The sequence below is a fragment of the Caloenas nicobarica genome, chromosome 9, assembly GCF_036013445.1.
Source record: "Caloenas nicobarica isolate bCalNic1 chromosome 9, bCalNic1.hap1, whole genome shotgun sequence".
Lineage (NCBI taxonomy): Eukaryota > Metazoa > Chordata > Aves > Columbiformes > Columbidae > Caloenas > Caloenas nicobarica.
The window spans coordinates 18,767,134-18,791,165 of NC_088253.1; the positions used below are offsets into that span (position 1 = coordinate 18,767,134).

Genomic DNA, 24,032 nt, shown 5'->3' on the forward strand with positions numbered 1-24,032 from the left:
AATTTCAGTTTGAACATTTTGCTTTATCAAGCACAGCATCACCCCGAAAAGCTGCCATATGGACGGGTTTGTGACGAGCAACCCTTGGACCCTGCGTTCAGGAGCTTCAGGCTGGGAAAGCCGTCTCCTTATGATCTGCAGCTGTCTGAACCGCGGCAGCTCCTCACTGAACAGCACAGCTGATCAAAAACCTCGGCCAGAAATGCTCCTCAGCTTGACGCTTTCCCCGTGCCAGCCCAAGGTACCTTCATCCTTCTCTGCAGCAGCAGCCCCAGGCTATTTTCCATCCCTCCTCCCTGCCATGGCAGCGAACAGGACACCAGTGTGTCCAGCTTTGCTCAAGGGGAACCGCTCCCCAAACCATTGTGGACTCACCGCATGTATTTCCACCATGTTCCCCCACCCGGGTTTTGGGACCTACTCCCCTTTTTGCTTGTTCCCCGGGGGTGACAGTGAGAACCAAGGTTTTCATTGCTGTGCAGTGCCTTTGTGGCTGCCATGGCTTGGAGAGTCACGCTGGGAGCTTGGGTGGTGGAGGAGTTTTCTCCATGGGCGCTTCTACTTGTTGTCTCACCTGTACCTTGGACACCATCGCACGGCTGATTCACTCTTCTCACTGCCAGCAAAGTTGCCTTTGGTCTGTCCCGTGGCATGTCACTCTGTCTTACAAGATCTCGTTGACCCTCATCAGTAGGTCAACCCTGTTGACCCTGGGTTGGTGTGTTGGCACATGGCTTTAAGTGAGCCGTGTGTCAAATGTCCTTCCAACTATGAGCTGCGTGCCAAATGTCCTTCCACCCGCCGTACGGCAGAGCTCTGCTCCCCTTCGCTGTGTTCCTGCAGGCACCAAGCCACGCGGTTGGGAATACAGCTTTGTGGTCAATAAAGAAGGGCTGATCTTGTGATTTTTCAAGTGCTGTCTAAGATTTAAGTGATTCATGGTGAAATACCGCTCTGAGTTCGTGGCAAAAGGAATTTCCCCGGGTTCAGCTGTCAGGTCAGCCAGTGGCTTCCTGTGCAAAGCTGCTGGAGATTTAACGTCCAAGCTCCTTGGCTCCCCACCTGCGGGGCCAGCAGCCCTGGGGGAAAGCTCAGGAATAGCGAGGCGCTCGGGATTCCAGCAATGCTGTGGCCTCAGAGGAGTCCCAGATATATAACAGCATGGAAAGAAACATGGGGAGCTCTGCCAGGTGCCAGGTTTGGGACACACCTCCCCTTTTGGGCCACATTGCTAAAAAAGGCTCATCAAGGCAGTAACTGGAAATGCAACAAACGTGGTGGCTCAGCTTGGTTTCAACTTGAAATCAGAGCCGTTACCTCGCAGCGGGGGGCAAGTAGTCAGGAAGAAAGCAAGACGTCAGTAGAAATGTCTGACTTTGGGCAGGACCCTGTTATGCATCGAGACACTTTGGCTGGATGCTCCTCTGGGAGATGGTGATGGCCAACATGGCCAGAACATCAGTGAATCCCTTTCTTACCACTGCATTAAATGCTACATGAAAGTCTCTGAGGCATTTTTCATCAAAAGTATATATTTATTTATAAAAAGGAACGGAGAAAAAAATAGACCGAAGTGCTTTTTTTTTCTCTATAAAACGCAACTCCTTGGAGGTTGAATGTCCTAGACCTGAGTATACATGGCATTGTAGTCCATAGCTGTACATGGCTGATCCAGATCTGATGCTGAATATCACGGAAATTTGGAATTAGGTGGTCAGCACAGTATTTTTCCACTGATGACTAAGGGACTTAACCACACATCTCCTACAGATTTCAGCTAGAGATGTATGGCCAAGTTCCTTCAATGGCTTTAAAATTCAATCCAGAGAAAGAAAGAAAAAAAAAAAAAGGTAATTTTTTATTCTAGGCCTTAAATTGTCTCACCATCCGAGCTAATCTCTGTACAACAGACAAATGGCCAGACCCTTGTCCGGTGTAAAGCATGTATCTCACCCGTGTCATGTACACACTCCAATACGTGGGTCACGCTGAAGAAACCCCTTTGACTCCTGTTCTAGTATCTGCGCAGTTTAAGGTGCACAATAGCAGAGGCTCACGGCTATACCCGAATTTTCCATTAAACTAAATCAGCAGTTTAAGTGAGTTCGAGGCTCCTCATTGCTGTGTGTGCTCACTTTTGGTTTCAGAGTCTGTGGGCAGCTGCTGGGGTGTAACTCGGAGGTGGCTCTAAGGTACCTCTTGATGCCACAGAGGAGAGGTGACACGGTGACCCAGGCAGCAGGACGACTTCTCAATGCTGAAGCAGATTTTGAAATGAATGGCAAGATTAACAGGTAAGGAAAAACACCACAATTACCTCACACTGAGAAAAAGGCCTTTGTCTGGAGCAGTGTCCACACCGAGCACCTATATTTTCTCTGAACAAGCAGTTTTCCTCAGCTCTAAGCCTACACGATTTTTTTGGCCTTATGTTTTGCACATCTTGAGAGTGGTGCAAAATGTATTCTATTTTCTGCCTCAGCTTCCCCCAAATTTCGAAACGGATGCAGTTCCGAGACTTCCCAGCTATGAAACTCCAGCAAACTGTTTGCCTTGGAGGCTCTCTTTTTTTTTTCATAAACCTCTGTAACCTGCCATGCTGTGAGAATAGCACCCCGTTTTGCATTAAAAATAATCCGGATATCCAGGTCTGCAATGGTAGGGCTGAAGCTGAAAATAGAAACCTGGAAAGTGTTGCTGTGAGCTGTCTGACAGTCATTTTTAATTTGACTTGCTATGAAAATCTGGAAGAGAATTTAAATATTTCTTTAAGGTACGGCTCATGATTTTTAAGCACTTCCAATCAATAATGCTGAACCTTTTTTATATGTTTGAGTCATGTACGCTCTCCACCTGACAGACCGATCCACCGTGAGCAGTTGCAGCATTTGAGAAGTGAAGCTGCTAGAAGAGAGCGTGTTCTCTCTATCTGCTCTGATGGTCCATCATCATCTTCAGCAGACAAATTAATCTATGGTGTATTTTTAAAAAGCACCGAGAGGGTTAATGTCAGCCTCTCGCTGACGCTGCCCTCCAGGGCAGTTTGATGTTTTTCCTTCATGACAATTTTATACCAGGGTACACTCTCAGGTTTACTTCTAGCAGATACATCACATCGAGGTGTATCTGGTGAGCATGTTCACTTGCACTCTCCTCTTTCTTATTATCCGTTCAAATGCTGTAGCTCAGCTGTGCCAAAACAAACCATCCAAATTCTCCTTTGGATGAATCTTTTGTTCCTTCTGGCAGACTGCAAGGAGCCTCTTTCAAATCTGAAACATTGCTAAAACTACAAAAGCAATCTGTACCACAAAAAAGCCCTCCTGGCTCCTTTCCTGTGAGCGTGTTTTGGCCTGGTTTCTGCTGTTTGGTTTATACTTTGTCTATTTCAATTTTTTATATGCAACTGATTAGTATCTTCATTTGCTTTCAATATCGTGTGCTGGTTTGCTGCATGTTTGATTCTGAAACACCACCACAACCCCAAATTTTTTTTTTTTCCAGACATATCTCAATACATAGAGAAGAGCTGTTACGGGACAAGGCCAAATTTAGCAGCAGCAGCACTGCCCATGGCTTATCTCCTACACTAGACATGAGCTAATCGGTATAAATAGTAGTAAGGGTGTGTCGCATCTGTGTCTGTGATATGAGTAGGTGCAGTATTTGTGCAACTAACTTTGCACAGGCAAGGAAGAAAGCACCAACATGCTCCTCTTCCAACGGTGTGACAGCCAGGCAGTCACTCATTGTTTTACACCGAGGGTGGTGAGACACTGGCCCAGGTTGCCCAGAGAGGTGGTGGATGCCCCATCCCTGGAGACATCCCAGGCCAGGCTGGACGGGGCTCTGAGCAACCTGAGCTGGTGCAGATGTCCCTGCTCATGGCAGGGGTGGCACTGGATGAGCTTCGAAGGTCCCTTCCAACCCAAACTGTTCTGTGATTCTACAATTGTAGCCCTTGGTTTGGCACATAGTGCTGAGTTTCTGAGGTACCAGCAAGAACCTCCAACATCCAGCTCTTTCTTCAGTTCTACGCGTTATATTACTATCCCAGGTAAAGACACGCCTCTAAGTTTTTCAACAAATCTCTGCTAATGTTGTTTTTCCTTTGTGAGCGCTGCTTCTTTACCTGTGTGATGTGAGTTCCCTTGTCTTCGCACACTGGTGTAAAACTGCTGTAAAATCTTCTGCGTAAAACAGAAGTAAATTCATAGTCAAGTCACAGCCAACTGCCAAATCAATGCAAATGACATTGTGTACTCAATCCAGTTAACCTACTTCATTCTAAGGCTTGTGTGAAAATTGTCTCTGTTTCTGCCAGATAATATTAAAAAAACTCTACTCTTTTAGCAGGAAGGAGTCTGCTTGAGACCTGAATTGAGTTTTCTTTGCACCCAATGATGACAATGACCAATCACAGAACAGAAGGTATGAAGCAGCCACTGCTATGGTCCCAAACCGTGCTGTGTGCTCAGCACAATTCCACCATGGAATATCACTGGAAAACCCTTTTCCTTTGAGTCTCTGCAATGAAGGCACCTGTGAATGCTGTTAAAGATGATGATATTCCAGAAAGGTTGCCAGGAGCTCCAGCACTTAATGGCACTTTTGAGAAGGAATCTGTGAGTAAGAGGAAACACATACGCCAATTGCTGGCAGAGGAATAAAATGCACAAGGTTTGCATTAAGAAAAAAAACATTCATGCTTAGTCCTCTGTAAGAGAGTAATAGCAGCAAAAAGTTTTTTAGACTTGAAGTGGATGCTGAATAATAAGCCTTTCTCATTTTGAGCATTAACAGATGCTATAAAAGCCAGCAGTTCTCACTACTCAGTAGCTGCTTTATAACTGTATATGAAAGTCACGCATGTGAATAGCTAGTCTGAGAGCTTGGAAATATTCATTACAAATGGGACAGCAGGCTATGCGTATTACCTTGTTTACTAAAGTATTTTTTGCAAAATCAAGAGCAGACTCTCTTGCTGTTAGAGTAATTTTCAAGCTTCTGATGTAGTTTTTGTTTGTTTGTTTGTTTGTTTTTAAAATACCATTTGTCAGGTGGGTTGCTGCCAAACACAGTTTCCTAGTTGGGATCTGGCAGGAAAGCTAAATGCTTTGAGGTACGGTTCCACAGCTGCCTAAACTAACTAAGATCAGCATCACCATGCTGGTCCCAAAAGCAAAACTGTCTGAGAGATAATTGCTTCATTTAGGGAAGAGCGCTGGTACTACTGTGAGAGGGTAGGAAATTGAGCAGGAACGGGGGAGATGAGACTGCAACAGCAGTGACACAGAATGGCTTAATAAAAGGTCGTGGAGCCACAGCCTTTGTAGAGATGGTGCCTGCATGAAGTTCTGCTTCCTTTGAAACCAAGGGAAAGACAGCAACAGATTCACTCACACCCTGACAACATTCTCCCCATCTTCGACCCCTCCATTTCCTTTCCATGCTGTGTGCATAACTTCGGGGATTCAAAAGCTGCAGAAGGAAGCCAGGCTCTGCAGGCTTACACTGCGGAACGCGATGCTCAGCGCATCTGAGGCGTGTGGACCCCAGCTGGGGAGACGCTGGTCACCGAAATCCTCCTCATCTGGGCCTTCACGTAGCCGATGCTCATAGCATGTGTTTTAGCAGAATCCAAGGTAGCGGCACCAGCCCCAGGAGCTTGGTCCTGAGCCCAAAACTGAATCCCACGTTGCGTCCCTCCTTATCGAATTACAGCTTTGACTCCAGGAAGTATTAAGATTGGAGTTCTGGTTTAAAAGGCCATCAGGGCTTGCCTGTCTGAAAGCCGGTCCTACCATGACAGCCAGTGGCCCAACACTTCTGTGCACACGTGGGTTTTACATGTGCTGGCAGAGCCGCCCTCTGCATCAGAAATACAGCCCACTGGCTATTCCCACAGAAAGGAAGGGCAAAGAGGGACAGAATTAATGAAAAAGGAAGTAAAAAATATATCAGGAAAGCATAGGGAATATGTCAAAGGTAATCAAGCTGCTGTTGTGCTTCACGAGACCCGTGTCATGTGAGATACTTGTTGCTTTGTTTCAGACGAGGTGTAAACTCTGCTCTGTTGCAGCCTGCATCAACCACACCAGCAGAGTCAGCTTCTCCCACTGGAACTGGAAGCCCGAGTCAGCCCTGGGTTGCTTTGGTTGCTTTGTCCTTTCAGCCATTTTTAACCCTTAAAATCCCAGGTAAATTTACCCCAGGTAAATCCAGGCGCAGCAGCCGGTGCCCAATTGTCGCACAGTGACAACGTCGCCAGGGAAAGGCTCTGTGCAAATCCCGGCTCTCGTGAGACACGATGGCGTGAGCTGTCCCCTCTGGTGGGCTTGGCAGGTGGTTCCGAAGACAGTGAAGGCACTAATTAGCAGCTGGCTGGTCCCAGGCAATCGCTCAGCACCATGGTCTGGGCTCAGGATGGGATTTGATGCTGCGGCAGCCTTTAGAGCAGCAGTTCCAATCTGCACTCCACAGGTAACTCGCTGACTAGGAGACTGTTTCTTTTCCTTCCAGTACTGTTTTGCTTTCCACAGATGCAGGCTCCCTGGGGCTGGTGGGAAAAAGCTAAACGCGATGTAGTTAATATATTGTTGTCCACCATGGTCCAGAAAAAGTTGGGAATCATTCTCTGAATTTGTGTTTGTCCATATTGCTTGTTCAGTGCGTGGAACTGGTTCTACAGCAGCAATCTTGTGCTCTGTGGACAACTGTGACTGTCCCAGGTAAAAGGGAAACCTTCGGTTGGTGAGAGGTGGGAAGGAGCTATCCTAGGGTAGGGCAGGACAGATGCACTTGCCACAGATGTTCCTCATTTGAAGAATGAAGGAAAATAATTAAAAACTGACTTTTCCTTTATTTCCCCTCTGCCTTTGCTTGATGCCATGCCTGAGGGCATAAATGTCGTCAGTATAAAAATATATATTGCAGCTCTGCAGGTGATGGCCCTGGGCCACAGCTTGAGAAACAGTGGCAGCATCTGCTTCCCAGAGAAATTCTCCGAGATGCCTTCCTTGCTTTCCTTCTCTCCTCCACCCTCCCCTATGGCTCTCTGACTGTCTGGCTGCTTCTGTGGGGCATTTCAGTCCTGAAAGAAGTCAGGGTGAAAGCCTCTCTCGCCAGTTCCTGGGAAAGTAATGTTGATGTCCGGCAACAGAACAATATCAGGAACGTCAGAGGTCTGTGTTGGCTTCTGTGAGTGCAGAACCTCTCCCCTCGGCATTCCCATCTACACAGAAACTTGCAGTGATTCTCAGGACTTTACATTCCCAGACACTGGCAGCAGTCTCACACACTAGCTAAAGCAAGAAAGCCCTTAGCAATGCCACTGCCCTTCGCGCTCTAGGAGCAGTCCTCGTTGGAATGGAGGCCCAAGAGCTCCTCAGCCAAGCTGATGAGACTATTTTCTTCCAGGGCTGCAATCAGCCGTGCTATCGTGGCCTTCTTGCCCTCCGAGTGGATAAATCTGAGAAGCATCTGATAGGCTTGTTCGTATAGTCCCTCTCGATCATATTCGAGGGCCAGGTTATCGATGACAGGATCACGCAGAGCCCGGCAGTTCTTCTGCAAAGAGCGACCCACTTGCTTCCATTTCTTGGACACGAGCTTGGCAAATTTCTGGTGGTCGTCTGGGGTGAGTGTTCTGTTGGCTGAAAGGGAGGGAGGGCAGGTAAAACACGGGGGTTTTGTGGCTGCCGTGATGCAGCTTGAGCCAGTCCAAGGTTTGCTCGATATTCTGTGGAACAGGGAATCTGTTTAGTGTCCACAGCACATTATTAAACTGCTGTAGAGCTGCTCTGCTTGTCCTCCGGTGTTTTACCACCAGGGCAGGCCTGTGAGTTTGGAGCAGAAGTGCAAGAGCAGTGAAGCTAAAGGACTGTCCCACCATGGGCAGGTGCTGTACATACAGGTCTGAAATCCTCCCACCACACCAGAGTATCTGGGCTTGCCCCCCGACCCTGCAAGACTGGCAATGCCTTTTTTTTTTTTTAAATTTTTCCCTCATGGACATCCTTTTTATTTGTTTCAGCCTTTTGAAAACAACTTCTGACCAAGTCACCTATTCCCTACCTGAGCATCCTCAAAATACTGAAACGCAGACAGGAGCTCTCTCTCCTTGGCTCTTTAGCACTGGAGACTGTATACGTGGTTTAAGCACGCTCGGAAATGATCTAGCTGATGTCAAGCTAAAATTGCAAAGTGAGACTGTCTGAAAGCTCTTTGTAGGGGACAGACCCCAAAGAAAGCCGCTGTGCTGCAGGGAGCCTGGAAAAATCAGTCCTGGTGGAAAATAGGGCTGATGGTGTCTGCAGTAACCTTCCCAGTCTGATCCAACCTCTGCTCTGAACTCGCCTCAACCAAATTACATGAAAGAAGAGAAAACTACTCTGCATTCTTCCTTTTGGTATTAAGAAGTTTTAAAATGTGAGGAACCTGGAAAGACACAGGCTCTGGAGCATCTGGTTCTGTGCCACCCCAGAAAGGAAACAGGTTGAGGCCTGATCTGAAGCAGCACGGCAATATCTTAGGACAATTATAATTCCTTCCTTACGGAATGCTGGGAAATCCGTGATTTATCTGAGGTAGACCCCAATATGTAGTCACGTTAACCTTCCCTTTCGGGCTTTGAGGTGAGGAGGACCAGGGGCTCTCTCGGTCAGTTCCAGCTACTCACCGAACTGTTGTCCCTGAAAGACGAAGGTGACTTGTGGGGAAAGGGAGCTGCCTGGAGAAGGAAAAGGTAGAGACGGGGAGTTCAGAGATGCACAGTCTTTTACAGCAACGTTGTTGTTGACGCTCTGGTGGACAATCAGGCTCTTGAGGCATTCCTCCAGCTCCGTGATTTCCTCGTCCCGCAGGCGGTCAGGCTGTAACGCAAACAGCATCAGTGATTCCTGACAGCTTCACCTTCTCACAAAGCTGTAGACACTCAGCTGGAAGGTGCAGCTAAAGATGATGGTGTTGAGAGAACAGCAATGAGAATAGCTATAGCCTGAGTTGTAAACTGATCAATTGAGAGAGTCTAATGGAGTTCTGGCGGTAAATCTGTGAATATGAATCTGTAACGTGGTATGAAACAGGCAATCTCCCCCTCCCGGGTTTCTCACGTGCAGCAGTGAGTGCTTTCAAGTTGCACAAAACTGCTACTAGCCCACGTTTACTTTCAGCAGCCCTCTGCAAGAATTCAGGTGCACTGTGTGGCTTCTCTGACTTGCTCCACACGAGGGTCAGACCCACAGAATGGGGTGACTTGATCCAACAGCTCCTGGCCACCAAAGCAGGCAGCTCCTGCTACCACCCTTCTCTCTCTCTCTGCCCCTTCTTTCCCTAAGTTTTGCTATTTTTGAATCCTCCCCAAGGCATTTTTTCTCACTAACCAAGAGAAAACTAGTCTGACCTCCAAAAAGGAGGTAATAAAAAAAGGAGTAAAGAAGGCAAAGCACATGTGAAGAGTCAAACCTGGCGAGTGCTCTGCCTCAGTCTAGTGTTTAGCTCACATTCAGCAGGCTGGGACCCAGCACTGTCCCTGGGCACTGGCGGCTGTGCCCAATGCCACCTCTCTGGCTGTTGCATCGTGAAGCAGAGGTCAGATTGAGTCAGTTTTGGGGAACTAAGCCCACCTCTGTCGTCCAGTCAGCTAGTTCAGCCGAGGGAGGGAGCAGCAAGCAGAAGTCGACAGGGTATGGGATATCACGTGTTGTTTGGTCCAGGGCTGTAAGGTTTGCATTTCATTCTCTGTGCTTGGAGAAAAGCAACCTGGCAATAGATGCTCTTGTGCCTAATCTTCCTGAGTAGATGGTTACTATCTGTTTCTCAGGACTATCTAGAGGGAGCCGGAGCTATAAGGTATTGCTAGTTCCAGGTGGAATAAAAGAGGAGAGAAAGGCAATGAGTTTAGTCATATCAAATGCCTTGGTTTTGTGGTGAGATGACAAAATCTCCCTGTTCTTGCTAGCAGGGTTAGAGTGCCAGTGTCAAAGCGTGCGATGAGCTAGACATTAGATATCACCCCTGAGAGACTTTGCCTTCAGAAGGGCCGCCTACTCCCGCTGGCAGCAGATGCTGTGTGTCCCCACCCTGTCACACGTTGTTGGTGTAATGTGCAGAGTGTTTGCACTCAGGCTCATTTCTGGGCGCAGGTACTGCTGCTGCTCTCCGAGGAGGTGGTGTGCAAGGCAGGGGAGGAAGGTGCTGAGCAGCGATGGTTCCACGCAGGACTGCCTCACAGCTGTGTTGAGGAACACCTCGACTCCACTGCACCCTCTATAGTTCCTCCTCTGAGCGGTGGTAACACTCATACTAATTGTTATACAGAGAAACCATAGTGATTTAGCAGAATCTCTGTAGGCTGTTTTAGGTAACTCTATTGCTCTTCCAGAAAAGTGCACAGCTCTTTTCTGGGCAAGGGCAGAGCTGTTTCTCCATATTATGGTTGAGAACTGAAGGATGGAGAAGTCAACGACGCAGCACGCTGCAGCAGAGCAAGATTTGCACTCACCTTCCCAAGTCCCATGCTACCGCTCCTCATTGCTGCCCGGCCCCCTCCCTCTCTCATTCACCTTTTCTCTGTAGATGCACTCCAGGCAGCGATCCTCATCCTTCAGCATCTTGTCAAGGTGCTCGTTGCCAGCCTTCAGCTCCGTTTCAAGAGGCACCGTGGTCGTGGCCAAGGAGAGCTGGAGGTGATTCTGGAGGGACTTCTGGAGCGCTCCTTCCCGGTAACTCCGCAGGAACTGGCGGCAGTTCTCCTGCTTGAGGAACTTCAGCTGGACGATCAGGTGCGGGTGGCTGCAATGCACTTTGAGTATTTCCACACCATTCATGCTGCCGGTGGAGTCTGGCAGGGAGAAGTGAGCAGAGTCACTATCCAGGTATGAGACACACAACCCAGACCCACTCCCATCCACCACTAAGCCTGCAATGGAGCAGCTTTTGAACTCTCTTCTCTCTCTGATAAAGTCCTCTTGGACGAAAAACCTGTATGTAAAACCAAGAGGAAAGGATTAAGTTTTTGCTGCCCTGCCATCATCAATCCTCCTGAAATACGGAAGCCATATGGTACTACAGCCCGGGTAATTATTCTAACATGGTTTATTAGTGGAGGCTTTAAGTTTGAGGTTCCATTTCCAGGACAGAAATGGCTACACTAAACCAATAGCACAGGAAAGTTTTACAGATGGAAGTGTATAGTTCAGCTCAGTGCTCAGTCAGACTTCAGTCCTTGGGACTGGAGTTTTAAGCAGTGATGAAGGTCCCAGGAAGAGATACAGCGTTTCCTCTCCACTCCGTGCCTAGAGGTAACTTTCGGCTGGCTCAGAGCCTTCAACACATCTCACAAATGGCAAATGACAGATCCAGCCAAAGAAAATGAGGATGCTTGAGACTGGGACTTGACTTGTTAAGCTCTTTTGCACAGAGAATTAATTAACGGTAAAATTTAAGCAAGGAGAAGCCAGGGATGTACCTTCTAATATTAGTGTAGGGGGAGCATGAGCGACACGGACAACAGAAATGGGTCAGGCTTTCATTCTTCCTCCTCCCAGCAAAATTCAATTTTGATTAGCTGTGCACATCAACCTTGTCTCCACAGGGATTTTATATGCTGATTATGACAGTTTAGAACATGTGTTTTTCTCTTTTTTTGCAGCAGAGGCCTGTGAGAGGTTGACTATACTGCTTCCAGACCCAAATTAACCTCTTGGCCTGTCATTGCACAGGGCTGGATGGAGGTGCCAGCTCAGACTGGCACTACATCGGGTATTTCTAGACCACGCATTATTTAGACATCCCAAGAATCCCAAGGCAAAGTAGGCTCGTGTGCTCCACATTAGGTAGGACGGGTGACCTGGCATTTAAAAGTATGTGATCTAACAGTGGCCTTACGGGGTTTGCTGAGTCCCGGTTGCATCAGAAAGTCTAGTTTGGACCAGATGTGTAACTGGGACAGGGGGCTGGGTACCTAAGAGCAGCATTTTAATTCACCCTGGCTGACAAGAAAAGTCTTTTTATTGCTTCCTTCATGCTTTGTTTTTTGTGAGCGCTGGTTAAAAACAAAAGGTTCCTTAAGAGGGTAGGAGGGCTGGGGAAGGAACAGGTACACAAGCATGGAAATGTCTGCACACAGACTGGTGTACGAGACAGCTTTAAAGCTACCTCAGAAGAGAGGACTTTGCACACATTTCTTCATGAAACTTCAGACAGCTTCAGATTCCATGTCCTTTTTAGGTCTGAATAAGCACGGTAGGATTTAGTGGTCTCATGGGCTTTCCTTTAAATGCGTGAGTGGATTCACATTCCAGTGACACAAAACACGCATAAATCAAGCCTAACTGGACAACTGTGTTGGGCTTCCTGCTGCTTCACATCTTTGGATTGAGCTGCAAGATGAGCAGGCCTGTACTGGATAAACTAGCTGACTTTGCTAGACTGATAATTGCCAGAAGAAATTACAGCATATTTACACAAGCCCAGTTATATTGTATATAGGCTCAGCTGTATGACAGGTAAAGAACACCATGAAAGTCATTCTAGGTAAATATTATAAGCTTTTCAAATTACTATTATTCTGCAGTCAGACTGGCACAAAGTTGGATAGAGAAACGTAGTTTTAAAGCCATTTGCATCTCAAGTCTTTTTCTGATATGAATAGTGTTAAATACAGTTGAAGCTAATGTAGTTGTGCCTGTTTATTTCAGACAAGAATTTACAATGGCTATCACTCATTTTAAAAATCGGCTTCTCAAAGTAGAAATCATGTTTCTGTGGTGGTATAAAGACAGAAATAAAACCTTCTTTCATAGCAATTGCAATATCTCCCCCTTTTACATAAATGGGTTTAAACAAACATTCATAAAGAAGGATAACTCGTAGGAAAGTTCAAGTTGGAAGGAAGCCCAGGAAGTCTCTAGCCCAACCTCCTATGCAAAGCAGGGTCAGCTCTGAGGTCAGACCAAGTTGCTCAGGGCTCTATCCAATCCTGTTCTGAAAACCGCCAAGGATGGAGAATACACACTCATTCTGGACAACTGTTTGACTGTCCTCATGGGAATTATGTCTGGTGTCTACCTCTTGTTTCAATTTATGCCAGTTGTCTCTCATTCCCCATGCACCACTGTAAAGTGTGGCTCCATCTCCCCCTCCCCATAGGCACTGGCAGGCTGTTGGCAGGTCCCCCCAAAGCCTTCTCGTCTCCAGGCTGAACCGGTCCAACGCCCTCAGCCTCTCCTCACAGGACAAGTGCTCCAGGCCCCAAGCATCTTGGTGCACCTCTGGTGAACTTGCTCCACTTTACTGTCTTTCCTAAACACAGTTCCTTACCAGGACCGTGAGGCTAAAGAAAGGCATGGCGTTGCACGAAGAGATGAGACAGCGTGCCAAGACATCAGAGAGGACGGGTACCTGCTAATGCCAGCGTCAGCGCCTTGAACACACTAGGTTTCTTCTGGGAGCTTTCATAGAGAGATGGCAGAACGATGGTCTTGCATGTGGACTGGAGGAAGAGATAAGCGCTGCCGATCCAAGGAGCGGAGCTGCCTGCCATCTTCAGCACCCTGCGAAATCACACAGGTGAGCTGAGAGACCAGACGGAAAATGGCCTGATGCCAGGTGAGTGTTTAGAGCAACCGCTAAGCACAAGCATGACGGGATTATGGGGATTTACCCTTATTTCCTAGAGGAGGTGGTGAGTTGTTAAAGCAAGTGTAACCATTAAGGAGTTTACAGTTATTCTGTAAAGCACAGCACAGTGGGACATGGTAACCTCAAGACTCAGCAGCTCACAAAGCTCTGCATTAATTTTCCGCCAGAGTCCATTAATTTTACAGTTTAGAGAGACTCTGAAGCAAAGAGTTTGAGTCCTTGTGCCTCTGACAGCCCAGCCAAGACTCTTAACGGGGTGCCCCAGGGAGCACCCAGCAGTCCTGGTTCTGGCACGTTCACACAGACTGAAGCTTTATTGCAGGCAGAGGCATTTTGCCCGAGGTCCTGGTTCCCTGATTGTCCTCACTAAAGGACACGTTGCAGAGTCCAGGGCTTGTATAGCAGGACACTCGGGGCTATCCCTCTACTTATTTATTATTCTCCTCCCACTGTTCACCTCTTGCAGCAATGCACCTAGAAGATTGCACATCCATCTCTCCATTCTCATCATGCCTGTTCCTCGTTGGCCAGCTAATGCAACACATCGAACACAGCTGCACCCAACTCTGCTCCCAAGGCAAAGACAAACCACAACACCTCCCAGGCTACTAGGGATACCTGGAAGGGAAAAACTGCTAGATTGGGCAATGCCAGATTGAGGTGCAACAGCTGGAGAGCACTTCTCTGACAGCCCAGGAGACAGGCATGGCCACCTCTCCTTCCTGGTGTGTACACAAACTGCCTAAGCGTGTCCACAAGCTGGTCACTGCAAGCCTCCTGAAGCCACAGAGAGTGGCGCTCAGAGCCAGCCCTGCCACCCCATCATGGCAACAAGTAATTTGGGGCTTTTGGCTCAGCCTTGGTCCCAAGTCCTTCCCCCTCTCTCTGACTGCTTGCTTGCACCTCTGTCCCATGATCAGTTGCTTCCCTGCAGACATCCCTTCCTTCCTGCTTTCTGCCCTATTGCTCAATCCCAACAGCCTTCCCTTGGCTGCCAAGCACTGGCGTGACAGTATAACTGCTGGCCACGTCTCCTCAGATGTCCTTTAGCTTGTGGGTGTGAAGGTCTTTTGTCACTAGGGGCTGCCAGACTGAGGACGACCTCCCATGGACAGGCTGTCCTCCAGGTGGTAGCTGGGGCTGGGAACCATTTCCACCCCTTGCAGCACGTCAAAGAGAGCACTGGGATGTACGGCTCACCCTGTTTCCTTACTATATCCTTAAACTGTCCCAAGCACGGAGCCTTTTGCTTGTTCAGAAAATACAGGAAATGACCAGCGAATCTTAAAATTCACAATGAACTTCAGGAGTTCAAGGAGTGCCTGTGGGATGCTGAGTGTTTCCAGGTCGTGAATTCCCATGTCACACAGGCCTTTTAGAAAAGCATTTTGTAAAGAAAAGGAGGATGTGTTGCTGCTGCAAAGTCCAGGTCTGCTCTGAGCCTCCAAACACCATGAAGTTTGGGATCTGGGCACCATTTCCTAGCGTTTCGCAGAAGGGTAACAGAAAACTGAGTAACATCTTAGAAAACTACAGATGTGGAATATTTAAAAGATTTAACACACAGAACAATTTCTCTTTTGCAGTGCAAATGCCGGAGAGCTCCCTACCAGCCCAGAGGCACGTGAAGTACAAGGACCTTGTTTCATCCCGCTCCCGCCACAGCAGCACAGGCCCTGCTGCAACTCCTCAGCGCTGGGGAGCCTGGAAATTTACACCAGGCTTGCAAAAACTCAGGTAAGGAGCCCTTTGCTGTTGTGCCTCTGTGGTGTTATCGCAGCAAGTTTTCCAGCCGACAGTAAGTGCTGCCTTGTAGAATAAGAATAGAATAAGAATAGAATAAGAATAGAATAAGAACAGAATAAGAATAGAATACGTTTGGGTTGTAAGGGACCTCCAAAGCTCATCCAGTGCCAGCCCTGCCATGAGCAGGGACATCTTCACCAGCTCAGGTTGCTCAGAGCCCGGTCCAGCCCGGCCTGGGATGTCTCCAGGGATGGGGCATCCCCCACCTCTCTGGGCAACGTGGGCCAGCGTTTCACCACCCTCAACGTCAGGCGGCTGCTGCTGCTTAATTCCTGTAAAAGACTAACTGGGAGGAGACTCTATCTTAAAGAAGAAGAGCTGGGGCAGCGAGGCCGCAGCAGCCACTAGCCCTGGGCACCGCCGGTGGTGACACCACCTTCTCCCCGCTGCCTGTATGTCCCTACCGGCTCAAACACTGCTGCCTGCGGACCCGTCCCGGCACCGCCGTCCAGCGAGCGGGGCAGCACCGGGCGGGGGCCGGGGAGCGCCCCGCCAGCCCGACCGCGCCCGGCACGGCCCGCGGCCCCCGCCGCCCGAGGGGCCCGCCGCCCCGCGGCTGCCCCGCGCCCCCGGCCCCCCGCCCCGGCAGCCCCGGGCCCCTCCGGCGGCTCGGGGCGGCTTTTACCTTCTGCCACCGCCGCCGCCCGGCCTCGGCGCCGCCGCTTCCGCCTCTGCGCGGCACCGCCCGCTGCTCCGCCGAGACGGGCCGGGCGGGCCCCGCTGGGGAACCGGGCTGCGTGCGGGCGCAGGGGGGTCACGGAAGAGCGACAGAACAAAACACAACAACCATTGAAATGCCAGGGTTCTTCCACTTTCCGTGAGTGTCTTCTGTTTTTCTCATACTGCCCCCAAAATCCAGCCCCAAGAGCTGGATTTCAGCCCACGTTACTCCCGTGGAAACCAGTGGCAAGGTCAGCAGCAAGGATGCTGCTTGCTGAGGTCTGAGCGGTTCTTGCTGCACCTTGACACCTCCAGGTGACAGCCTCGGTCACTTGGTCGCTTGTGTAGATGAGGATATATAAGATGGTCAGAAATTATTCTGTTTGGATAGCCGAAGAGCTGCCCACCGGGTGGGACTGGTGTGTATCCCTGGTCTGGTAGGGATGGAGGAAAGCGGGCTTTCTTGAACCCCTTGCGTAGCTTGTGGATGATGGCACCGCAAAGCTCGTGGGTCACGGCCGGCACTCCTCAGCTTTGCCCCGTGATGCTGCTAACAAGGGTGAAAATGAAGATTGGTTGGGTTAGTAACTGCTGAGCAGTGGAGGAAGTTCAGATCTTACACCCTCCCTTCCCTGGAGCTCATTATGAAAGGGTTTCCCAGGATAAGTTGATTGTGGAACACGGTAACTGCAGCATCTGTAACAGCATCCAGGGGAGTCTGTTTGCTCAGGAGGGGAGAGGGTTCCCCAGAGAGGTGGTGGATGCCCCATCCCTGGAGACATTGAAGGGTGGATGGGGTTCTGAGCAACCTGATCTATTTGAAGATGTCCCTGCTCGTGGCAGGGGGATTGGACTAAATGACATTTGAAGGTCCCTTCCAACCCAAACTATTCTATGATTCTATGTTAATGATGTAGAGTTTTCCTTCTCCAGGCAAATCTTGCAGGTTCGACGGTCGTTGCCGTCCAAGAGTGCGGTGAGCGAAGGAGGAAAGCTCCCAAAAGAAATGAGCAGGGAGTCAGGCACTATTTGTGAGAGCAGTGCTGATGGAGGAGACCTCTGGGACCTTGCTTAGCAAGAGCAGAGCAGCCTGATACCGAGCACGGCGAGCAGGTGAGGACACCTGGGCTGAGCCTCGCGTCTCCTACAGGAGAGATAAGATGGTGGTGTCAGTAGAGCCGCTGAATTCTGCTAGGCGTTCTGGTTTCGTCCTTCCTGCAGTGATACCTGGATGATCTTCCACCTCTTTCTGAGAGAGGTGAGGCTGTTAACTCCACTGTGCTCCTCTGACAAGCTGAATGGACAGGTAGAGAGAATAAAGCAGCTTTTCTTAAGTCCATGAGAGGTTTTATGAAAAGCAAAGCAAGGAGCTGGATTTGGGTCTCCATCACTCAACCTTGGGTAGCAGCCTCCTGCCCGGGCTGCATTTGTCCTCCCACAAGCAGAGGGGTAACAGCAGCTCCCGTGGTTGTTCCCAGCTGGTGGAAGCTGGTGTGGGCCTGGGTCCAGATTTTGTGGCCACATGCTAGTGGCCATCGCTCTGGCTTGGCAGTCAGTTTGTGCAAACTCTCTGGGGAGCTAAACTTCAAACAACAGTGAAAAGCATTATTAAAAAATTATGTCTATACATGTATAAATATGCCTATATATTTAATGGTATTTTACAACCACAGTATTTTAATAATATAAACTATTTTTTTGCCAAAGGAAAAGCATAATTGAAATAAATCCCTGAAGGGGCTAATCCAGGCTGGGTCTCTTGGGTGCTCTCCTTTGGAGGGTCTGGGCCACATCCAGGGGACCTTCAGGGCGTTTTACAGGAAGTATTACAGTGTGATGCTCTAAGTTGCCATTTGAAAATGGCAGGAGACAGTTACTAGTCAGCATTATCATGACGCATTTCTCTGATGGGTCTTTCTGAGGACTGACTTTTCTCACCTCCTGACTCCTTCAGTGTTTGGCCTTATAGTGACTCTCCAGGCATCAAGTGAGAAGAAGCATCTAGGGTACCTGTTGATGTTTGTAAAGTAAAGGAGAGTATCTGCTCTGCGCTTGCTCAGCTCAGCATTCACAGTGACTAAGAGTGTGTTTTACCCTTCCAGCTGTGATTCGGAGGATGAGGAAGGCATGCTTCAGAGCCTGCTCCAGTTCCTCAGCCAAATCAAACACCTGAAGATTGTGTTTGACCAGTCCAAGGCATTTACTTGCTGACAGTTTAAGGAGAAACTCATGAGTTCATGCATTTAAGGGTTAATGTGATTTAAAAAGCCCAGACATCCCAGTCTTCCTGCACAAAACAAGCCTGGGGCAGTGCTGATTCCCAGAGCCAGGCAGGAGCAACAGAGACCATCACCCACACGTGTCTTGTTAAACATTTTCTCCTGGAAGCTAATCTGTTTGCTGTATATTGCAAGGGTAAAAAAGGAAAGCGTGGCTGAGACCCGAGTTTCTCTTCTGCTAATGCTTGCTGAGTTTGTGCTTTCAGGGAGGTTCCCGTGTGGGGAAATCAAAGTGCTTGGTAAGCACTTGGAGTTTCACCCTCTTGTCTCCTGCTCGGGAAGTAAAGATGCCAGTGAGGGGAGAGGCTGCGGCTCAGAGGGGCTCAGCCGGCACAAGATTTGGGTGTTGGGATTCAATGGTGTGTCTGGTTGGGGAGAGAACGGTCTCTGGAGCCCTGCGCTCCCCCCAAGCCTGGCCCCATAGGGAAGCAGGGTGTTTGGTAACGGCGGGGGGATAAGTGGTGAGGGGGAGGATGACGGAGCTATTCTATTAATCTGTGCCTTCCCATACAGGAGAGCGCAGCATCCCGGCTCCCACCCGCGGGCAGGGAAGGCGCCTCACTCTCGGCTGCTGTTTTCCGCAGCTCTGCTGCTATTTTTCCGCCTCTCCTCCTCCGCTCCTCCCTCTGGCGCACAGTCCGCGCTGGGAGCCGCAGCCGCGGGAGCGCGGAGGACGAGGGGCTCCACGCCGAGAGGTAACGCTGGGCCCCTTCCCGGGCTGCCGTGGCTGGGGGGTCCCCAGGCTGAGGCGAGAGGCAGTTGGCCTGGGCGCATTGGGCGTCTGGCCCGGGTTTGGCACCGCCCGTTCCTGTTGGGGCCGCGGCCGCTCGCCCGCTGTTCTGGCTCCGTGGGGCCTGCTCTGCCGAGAGCTGACAGCTCAGCACAGCACCCGGCAGCTCCTCCAGCGTCTCGTTAGTATATCGTGGAGGTCCTCGACGGCTCATGACAGCTGATCCGAACCCGGCTGTCCACGCCAGGGCAGGCACCCAAGGTGGACCCAAGCCCAACCGTGCTTCTTGCTGACTCAAAACCGCGCAATTACTTAAAGTAACACTGATAATTTTCCCTGCCTTTCTGCTCTCGGGCCACGTTTTTAAGCTTTTCCAAGCAATCACCACAGCTAGAAATGCACTCTAACTTTCTAAAAGACTCAAGGTCCTTTTCACATGACTCCAAGGGCTTGGGTTTTAATGAAAAATACAATGAAAATGAAAGGAGCTAAACACGTAGGATTTCATGTAGGGCAAAGTGCAGTTTAACATCTTGACAAATGTGTGTTATTATAGAATATGATAGTAAAAGCAGCTATTAAAAAAAAAGTAGAAGAGCAGAGTCCGAGCTGTCAAAGTGGTTGTCAGAGAAAATAGTGAGTTCCCAGGAAGGAAGCAGGACTGTATCGCTTGGGAGTGGGTGGAAAGGGGGTTGTCACCGATACGATGGTAGATAAGATAGTATAGCTGCTATGCTACTGCCACCTCACACTCAAAATAATGAGTCACACTTCAAAGCAGCATATTCTAGAAAAATGCGCAATTGTGTTCCTCTCTGCATTATGCTTTTTGCATCACTGCTCTGCACTTGCTTCGTGTTTTTCAACTCTTTCCCTGCTTCGAGGATATCTAGAAGTGCAGGTTTTCATTTAAATGAAACCTGCGATGCTGGGATAATGCTGTGACTCCAGAACCTGGGGCTTGAAAAGCCAGAGGGCATGAGGGCATGCCATGAAATTCAGAGGGAGATTGCGAGAATTGGCCCATGCTCCAGTGCCAACCTGGGAAGGGGAAAGTTTGCAATTAAAAATCCCTCACTTGTTTATGAGAGGGTTGAAAAAATCTGTCACATTGATAGTTTTATTTGTGCAGAAATCTAGAAGATGGGTACAACACATTTTGGAAGAAGGTGGATGAAAAAGTTCAGTAATGGTGTGATGCTATGAACCTCAGCCTTCTCGGGTGCTTATTCTTTTGCATTATAGTTCACATGGAAGGTTAATCAAAATATATTTTCCATTTTTATGTCAGACATGTATAAATGCAATTTCTGAGAACTGGAGTCACAGTAATAAAATGTTTTTTTTTCAAACTGCCAATGTTATCATAGGGAAGGACCGCTGTAACTAAACTACCGGTTCTATAATACTATAGGCCTTCTCTCACTATCAGTAAAAAATGGATATTTGAGGCTGTTTTCTGTACAGAGCTTCTGCTTGCAAAGAGGTTTTTTTCCCCCCACACCCAGTTTGAGAAATCTGTCTCAGCTTTTTGAATACCAGTGCAGCAGTACTAGAAAATTCCCTTGCATTTTTATTTCTCAGAGTAGCAAACCCTCACTGCAGGAAAAAGGCTTTTTTTCCACCACCCCACCCCCCCCCCCCGCTTTGATCTGACATCTTTAACTCTTGAAAAGTATCATCCAGCTTCTCTGGATTGATTGAAAAAAAATGTGCAAAAAAATTGGCCAACAGATTTTCCTCATTTTTATGTTGCATTTCAAAATTTGTTGAAATTTCATGTTTGAGAAAAAATATTAACCTTCTTTGTGACTCAGTTGCATTGGTTTGATTTGTGAAATACCTCCTAATATGTATGTCTTTTTTTCCCCTCTTTACAGGGACTTTTGAGAATTAACTGCAGTTTTGGAAGTTTTTCCCATTTTTAAATCTGCCTGAATTGGCAAAATGCCAGCTCCAGTTCCAGAACAGTGGAATTACATCCCAGAAGAAATCCTCATCCAAATTTTCTATTATCTTTCTCTTCGAGATAGATACACGGTCTCCCAGGTGTGCAGGCAGTGGGCTACAGCTGTTTCTTTGAGCTCTGTTTGGCATTTCACAGAGATCAGGTAAGAGGAGCGAGTTTCTAATGTCCAATCATCTCTGCAGGCATAACGAGATCATTATGTTTCCAGTGCCTGCCAAACACACCACTCTACTGTGATATTATTGACATTCATTGTGATTTCTGAGTGTGATATCATCTTACGTGACTAGCACCTTTTTATATAATAAAAGAAAATTGTGTTATATGCTGGGTTTTTTTTAATTGCTGCTGCTGATTTGCATTTTACAGGAAGTATTACAGTGTGATGCTCTAAGTTGCCATTTGAAAATGGCAGGAGACAGTTACTAGTCAGCATCATCATGACGCATTTCTCTGATGGGTCTTTCTGAGGACTGACTTTTCTCACCTCCTGACTCCTTCAGTGTTTGGCCTTATAGTGACTCTCCAGGCATCAAGTGAGAAGAAGCATCTAGGGTACCTGTTGATGTTTGTAAAGTAAAGGAGAGTATCTGCTCTGCGCTTGCTCAGCTCAGCATTCACAGTGACTAAGAGTGTGTTTTACCCTTCCAGCTGTGATTCGGAGGATGAGGAAGGCATGCTTCAGAGCCTGCTCCAGTTCCTCAGCCAAATCAAACACCTGAAGATTGTGTTTGACCAGTCCAAGGAGGTCAACAGAAAGAATGTGACACGCATCTTGGATGTGCTGGCAAAACAGAACCACAAACTGCAGCAGTTGTGCATTGTGTGCCACGGGGAGAATCCCTATTTCTACTCTGGCCAGGACATCCTACAGAGCATACGGAATATATGTGACACTAAAAACCAGATAGATCTTCAGCATATTGATTTTCGACAAATGCCCTTCACTCTTGATGGTGAGCTTGTTGAACTCTTAGCTACCACCAACCCAAACTTGCACAGTTTGTTCATCAACAACCGCACCCTGGTTTGCAACGTGGCACCAGACACTATTAGGAAAGTTCTCAGAGCATGTCCCAAACTCTCAGCCTTGGGAGTTTACTACGCCAGTTTGTCTGACGATGTATTTCAGGAACTGCTCAAGCCCGAAAGAGCAGCTTTCACGCATTTAGACATTTTCTGTGAGCGCCTGGACAAATATATACCGGTCATCTCGGAAGAGCTCTGGGCTGCTGTAAGTCAAAAGCATCCTCAACTCTGTGTAGACCTCGAGTTTGATCACACAGTCCCTGCCTGCAAAATACCGCTGATTCTAAAGCTGAATATACCCGTGAGCACACTGCAACTTAATACCTATAACTACATGGTAAATCAGATTAGGTTTGTCACCCAGAGCTACAGCAGTACTTTAAAGAAGCTGACGCTGCAAACCACGTCCTCGGAGGACTTAAATTCCTCTCTAGTAGATCTGGCCAGGCAGTGCAGAAATCTGGTGGAGATGCACTGCTACTGTGTGGTCAGCCAGGAGGTGGTGGAAGCGTTCCTCACGCACTGCCCCGCTCTGAAACGCTACACACTGAAGGTCACCAAGGAACGGCACCCCTGGAAAGCAGTAACAGTTCAGTGACCGGCTCCTACTGACCTCCTGGGGAAATGGCGGGGATCTGCAAGAGGACAGGGAAAGAAGATTTAGGGTTATAAGGAAAACGCTGCAAAATGCCCTCTGCTCTCACTGAGAACATGCTGTTTCACCAGCACTGGCTGTTAAATATGGTGCACAGCTATTCTGCAGCATTTACACTCAAATGTGATAGAGAAAGGGTTATACGGAGAAACAGAACTGCTGTTTTTATTATTTTATCTTTCTTTCTTTCTTAGTTGGCTTATGGAAGGCAGGTCTTTTCTTCTCTCCTTTATTTAGCAGTAGCATGAACGCCAAGTTTACCCTTGGGTTTTTACTGAGGACCTCAGCAAAATTTAATTTTGTTTTTACATTTTAAAAGCACCTCAAAGTCAAGCACACTGTGTCAGGCACCCAGCAACTAGTGAAATAGTGAAGGATGGGGCAGCTTCAATGCAGCCATGTTCTACCCAGTGGGGTACGTAGCCATGCAGGTTCAGTGAGCGATGGCAACTATTAATAACTGTGGTCACCTGATGGAAAATCCACTCTAACCTTGGTAATTCCTCTTTTGGCATTTCAGGGATGGTGAGCTCACCCATTACCCAGTTGTCAGGTAGCTTCCAGCTTGGAGGGATATTACAGGAGCTGAATTTTCTTAGGAAATACAAGCAGGAGAAAAAGCACTTAAGGAAAGCATTGACAAGGTAGTAAAAAAAGGTAAATGGCCTGAAACTTCCCTTGTCCATCTTGTCCTTCTGTTGCTCAGAAATGCAGATTTCCAGGTCATCGTTTGAATGCCTTTTGCAAAGACCTTTGCTTTTATTACATGGTTAGTGTTTCTTAGGAGAATCAGGAGAGTTAATGGTTTTTGCATCTGATACCTGCATTCGCATGCAAGTTATCTTGCATCCGCTTTAGAATATGCGTGTGTTGGTCTGTTGTACCAAGATTTTGGTGGATGTTATTTGAAGAGTGTTTTCTGAGTTGAAATTATGTTGGCATAAAGATACACTGCAAGCATCTGTTTAGAGCCATCAAAAGCATTTATATTAATAATAATAATAAAGCATATTGTAATCTAGATTCTATGTGTAGCTGTTTTCATCACCCTGTCTTCTGACCTGAGAGCCCAGTCGTTTCTCTTGACAAATAATATGGGATCTGTAGCCAAAGCAACTTACAATTTTGACTTTTCAAAACCTTGCCAAAGATGTGCAGCCCGGAGGTCTGGCCAGCCCTTGTTCATCTGTGCCAGCCAATGTTTAGGACAAGAAAATTCAAAAATAACAATTCGGGTGCCTTCGCAAACCTGGCATTCCT

At 48.1% G+C, this 24,032-nt stretch overlaps 2 protein-coding genes across 8 annotated transcripts; one reads left to right on the forward strand and one right to left on the reverse strand.

Moving 5' to 3' along the window:
- Positions 1-1,562: 1,562 nt before the first annotated feature.
- Positions 1,563-16,177, reverse strand: TRADD (TNFRSF1A associated via death domain). 4 transcript variants are annotated; one of them, XM_065640887.1, is made up of 5 exons: positions 16,076-16,177; positions 13,405-13,556; positions 10,566-10,843; positions 8,681-8,873; positions 1,563-7,655 (listed from the first exon to the last, which is right to left on the reverse strand). In XM_065640887.1, exons 2-5 carry the CDS (start codon positions 13,544-13,546, stop codon positions 7,348-7,350), a joined length of 921 nt encoding a protein of 306 aa, XP_065496959.1. In that variant the 5' UTR covers positions 13,547-13,556; positions 16,076-16,177; the 3' UTR covers positions 1,563-7,347. The 4 variants fall into 4 exon arrangements, with proteins under 4 accessions (XP_065496959.1, XP_065496957.1, XP_065496956.1 ...); XM_065640885.1 differs by lacking the exon at positions 16,076-16,177 and adding an exon at positions 15,284-15,410; XM_065640884.1 differs by lacking the exon at positions 16,076-16,177 and adding an exon at positions 15,255-15,410.
- Positions 16,102-23,738, forward strand: FBXL8 (F-box and leucine rich repeat protein 8). Of its 4 annotated transcripts, none has more exons than XM_065640880.1 (4): positions 16,102-16,267; positions 17,044-17,223; positions 21,000-21,230; positions 21,740-23,738. In XM_065640880.1, exons 3-4 carry the CDS (start codon positions 21,067-21,069, stop codon positions 22,713-22,715), a joined length of 1,140 nt encoding a protein of 379 aa, XP_065496952.1. In that variant the 5' UTR covers positions 16,102-16,267; positions 17,044-17,223; positions 21,000-21,066; the 3' UTR covers positions 22,716-23,738. The 4 variants fall into 4 exon arrangements, with proteins under 4 accessions (XP_065496952.1, XP_065496955.1, XP_065496953.1 ...); XM_065640883.1 differs by having other exon boundaries at positions 21,153-21,230; XM_065640881.1 differs by lacking the exon at positions 17,044-17,223.
- The last annotated feature ends 294 nt before the right edge of the window (positions 23,739-24,032 follow it).

Excerpts from the sequence above, each read along its gene's own strand:
- TRADD (XM_065640887.1), bottom strand. The coding sequence starts at position 13,546 with ATGGCAGGCAGCTCCGCTCCTTGGATCGGCAGCGCTTATCTCTTCCTC. Across the intron at positions 10,844-13,404 it reads GCTGACGCTGGCATTAGCAG|ACTCCACCGGCAGCATGAAT; the intron begins GTACCCGTCCTC and ends TCTCCCTGCCAG. Across the intron at positions 7,656-8,680 it reads CTTTCAGGGACAACAGTTCG|CCAACAGAACACTCACCCCA; the intron begins GTGAGTAGCTGG and ends CCTCCCTTTCAG.
- FBXL8 (XM_065640880.1), top strand. The coding sequence starts at position 21,067 with ATGCCAGCTCCAGTTCCAGAACAGTGGAATTACATCCCAGAAGAAATC. Across the intron at positions 21,231-21,739 it reads TGGCATTTCACAGAGATCAG|CTGTGATTCGGAGGATGAGG; the intron begins GTAAGAGGAGCG and ends TTACCCTTCCAG.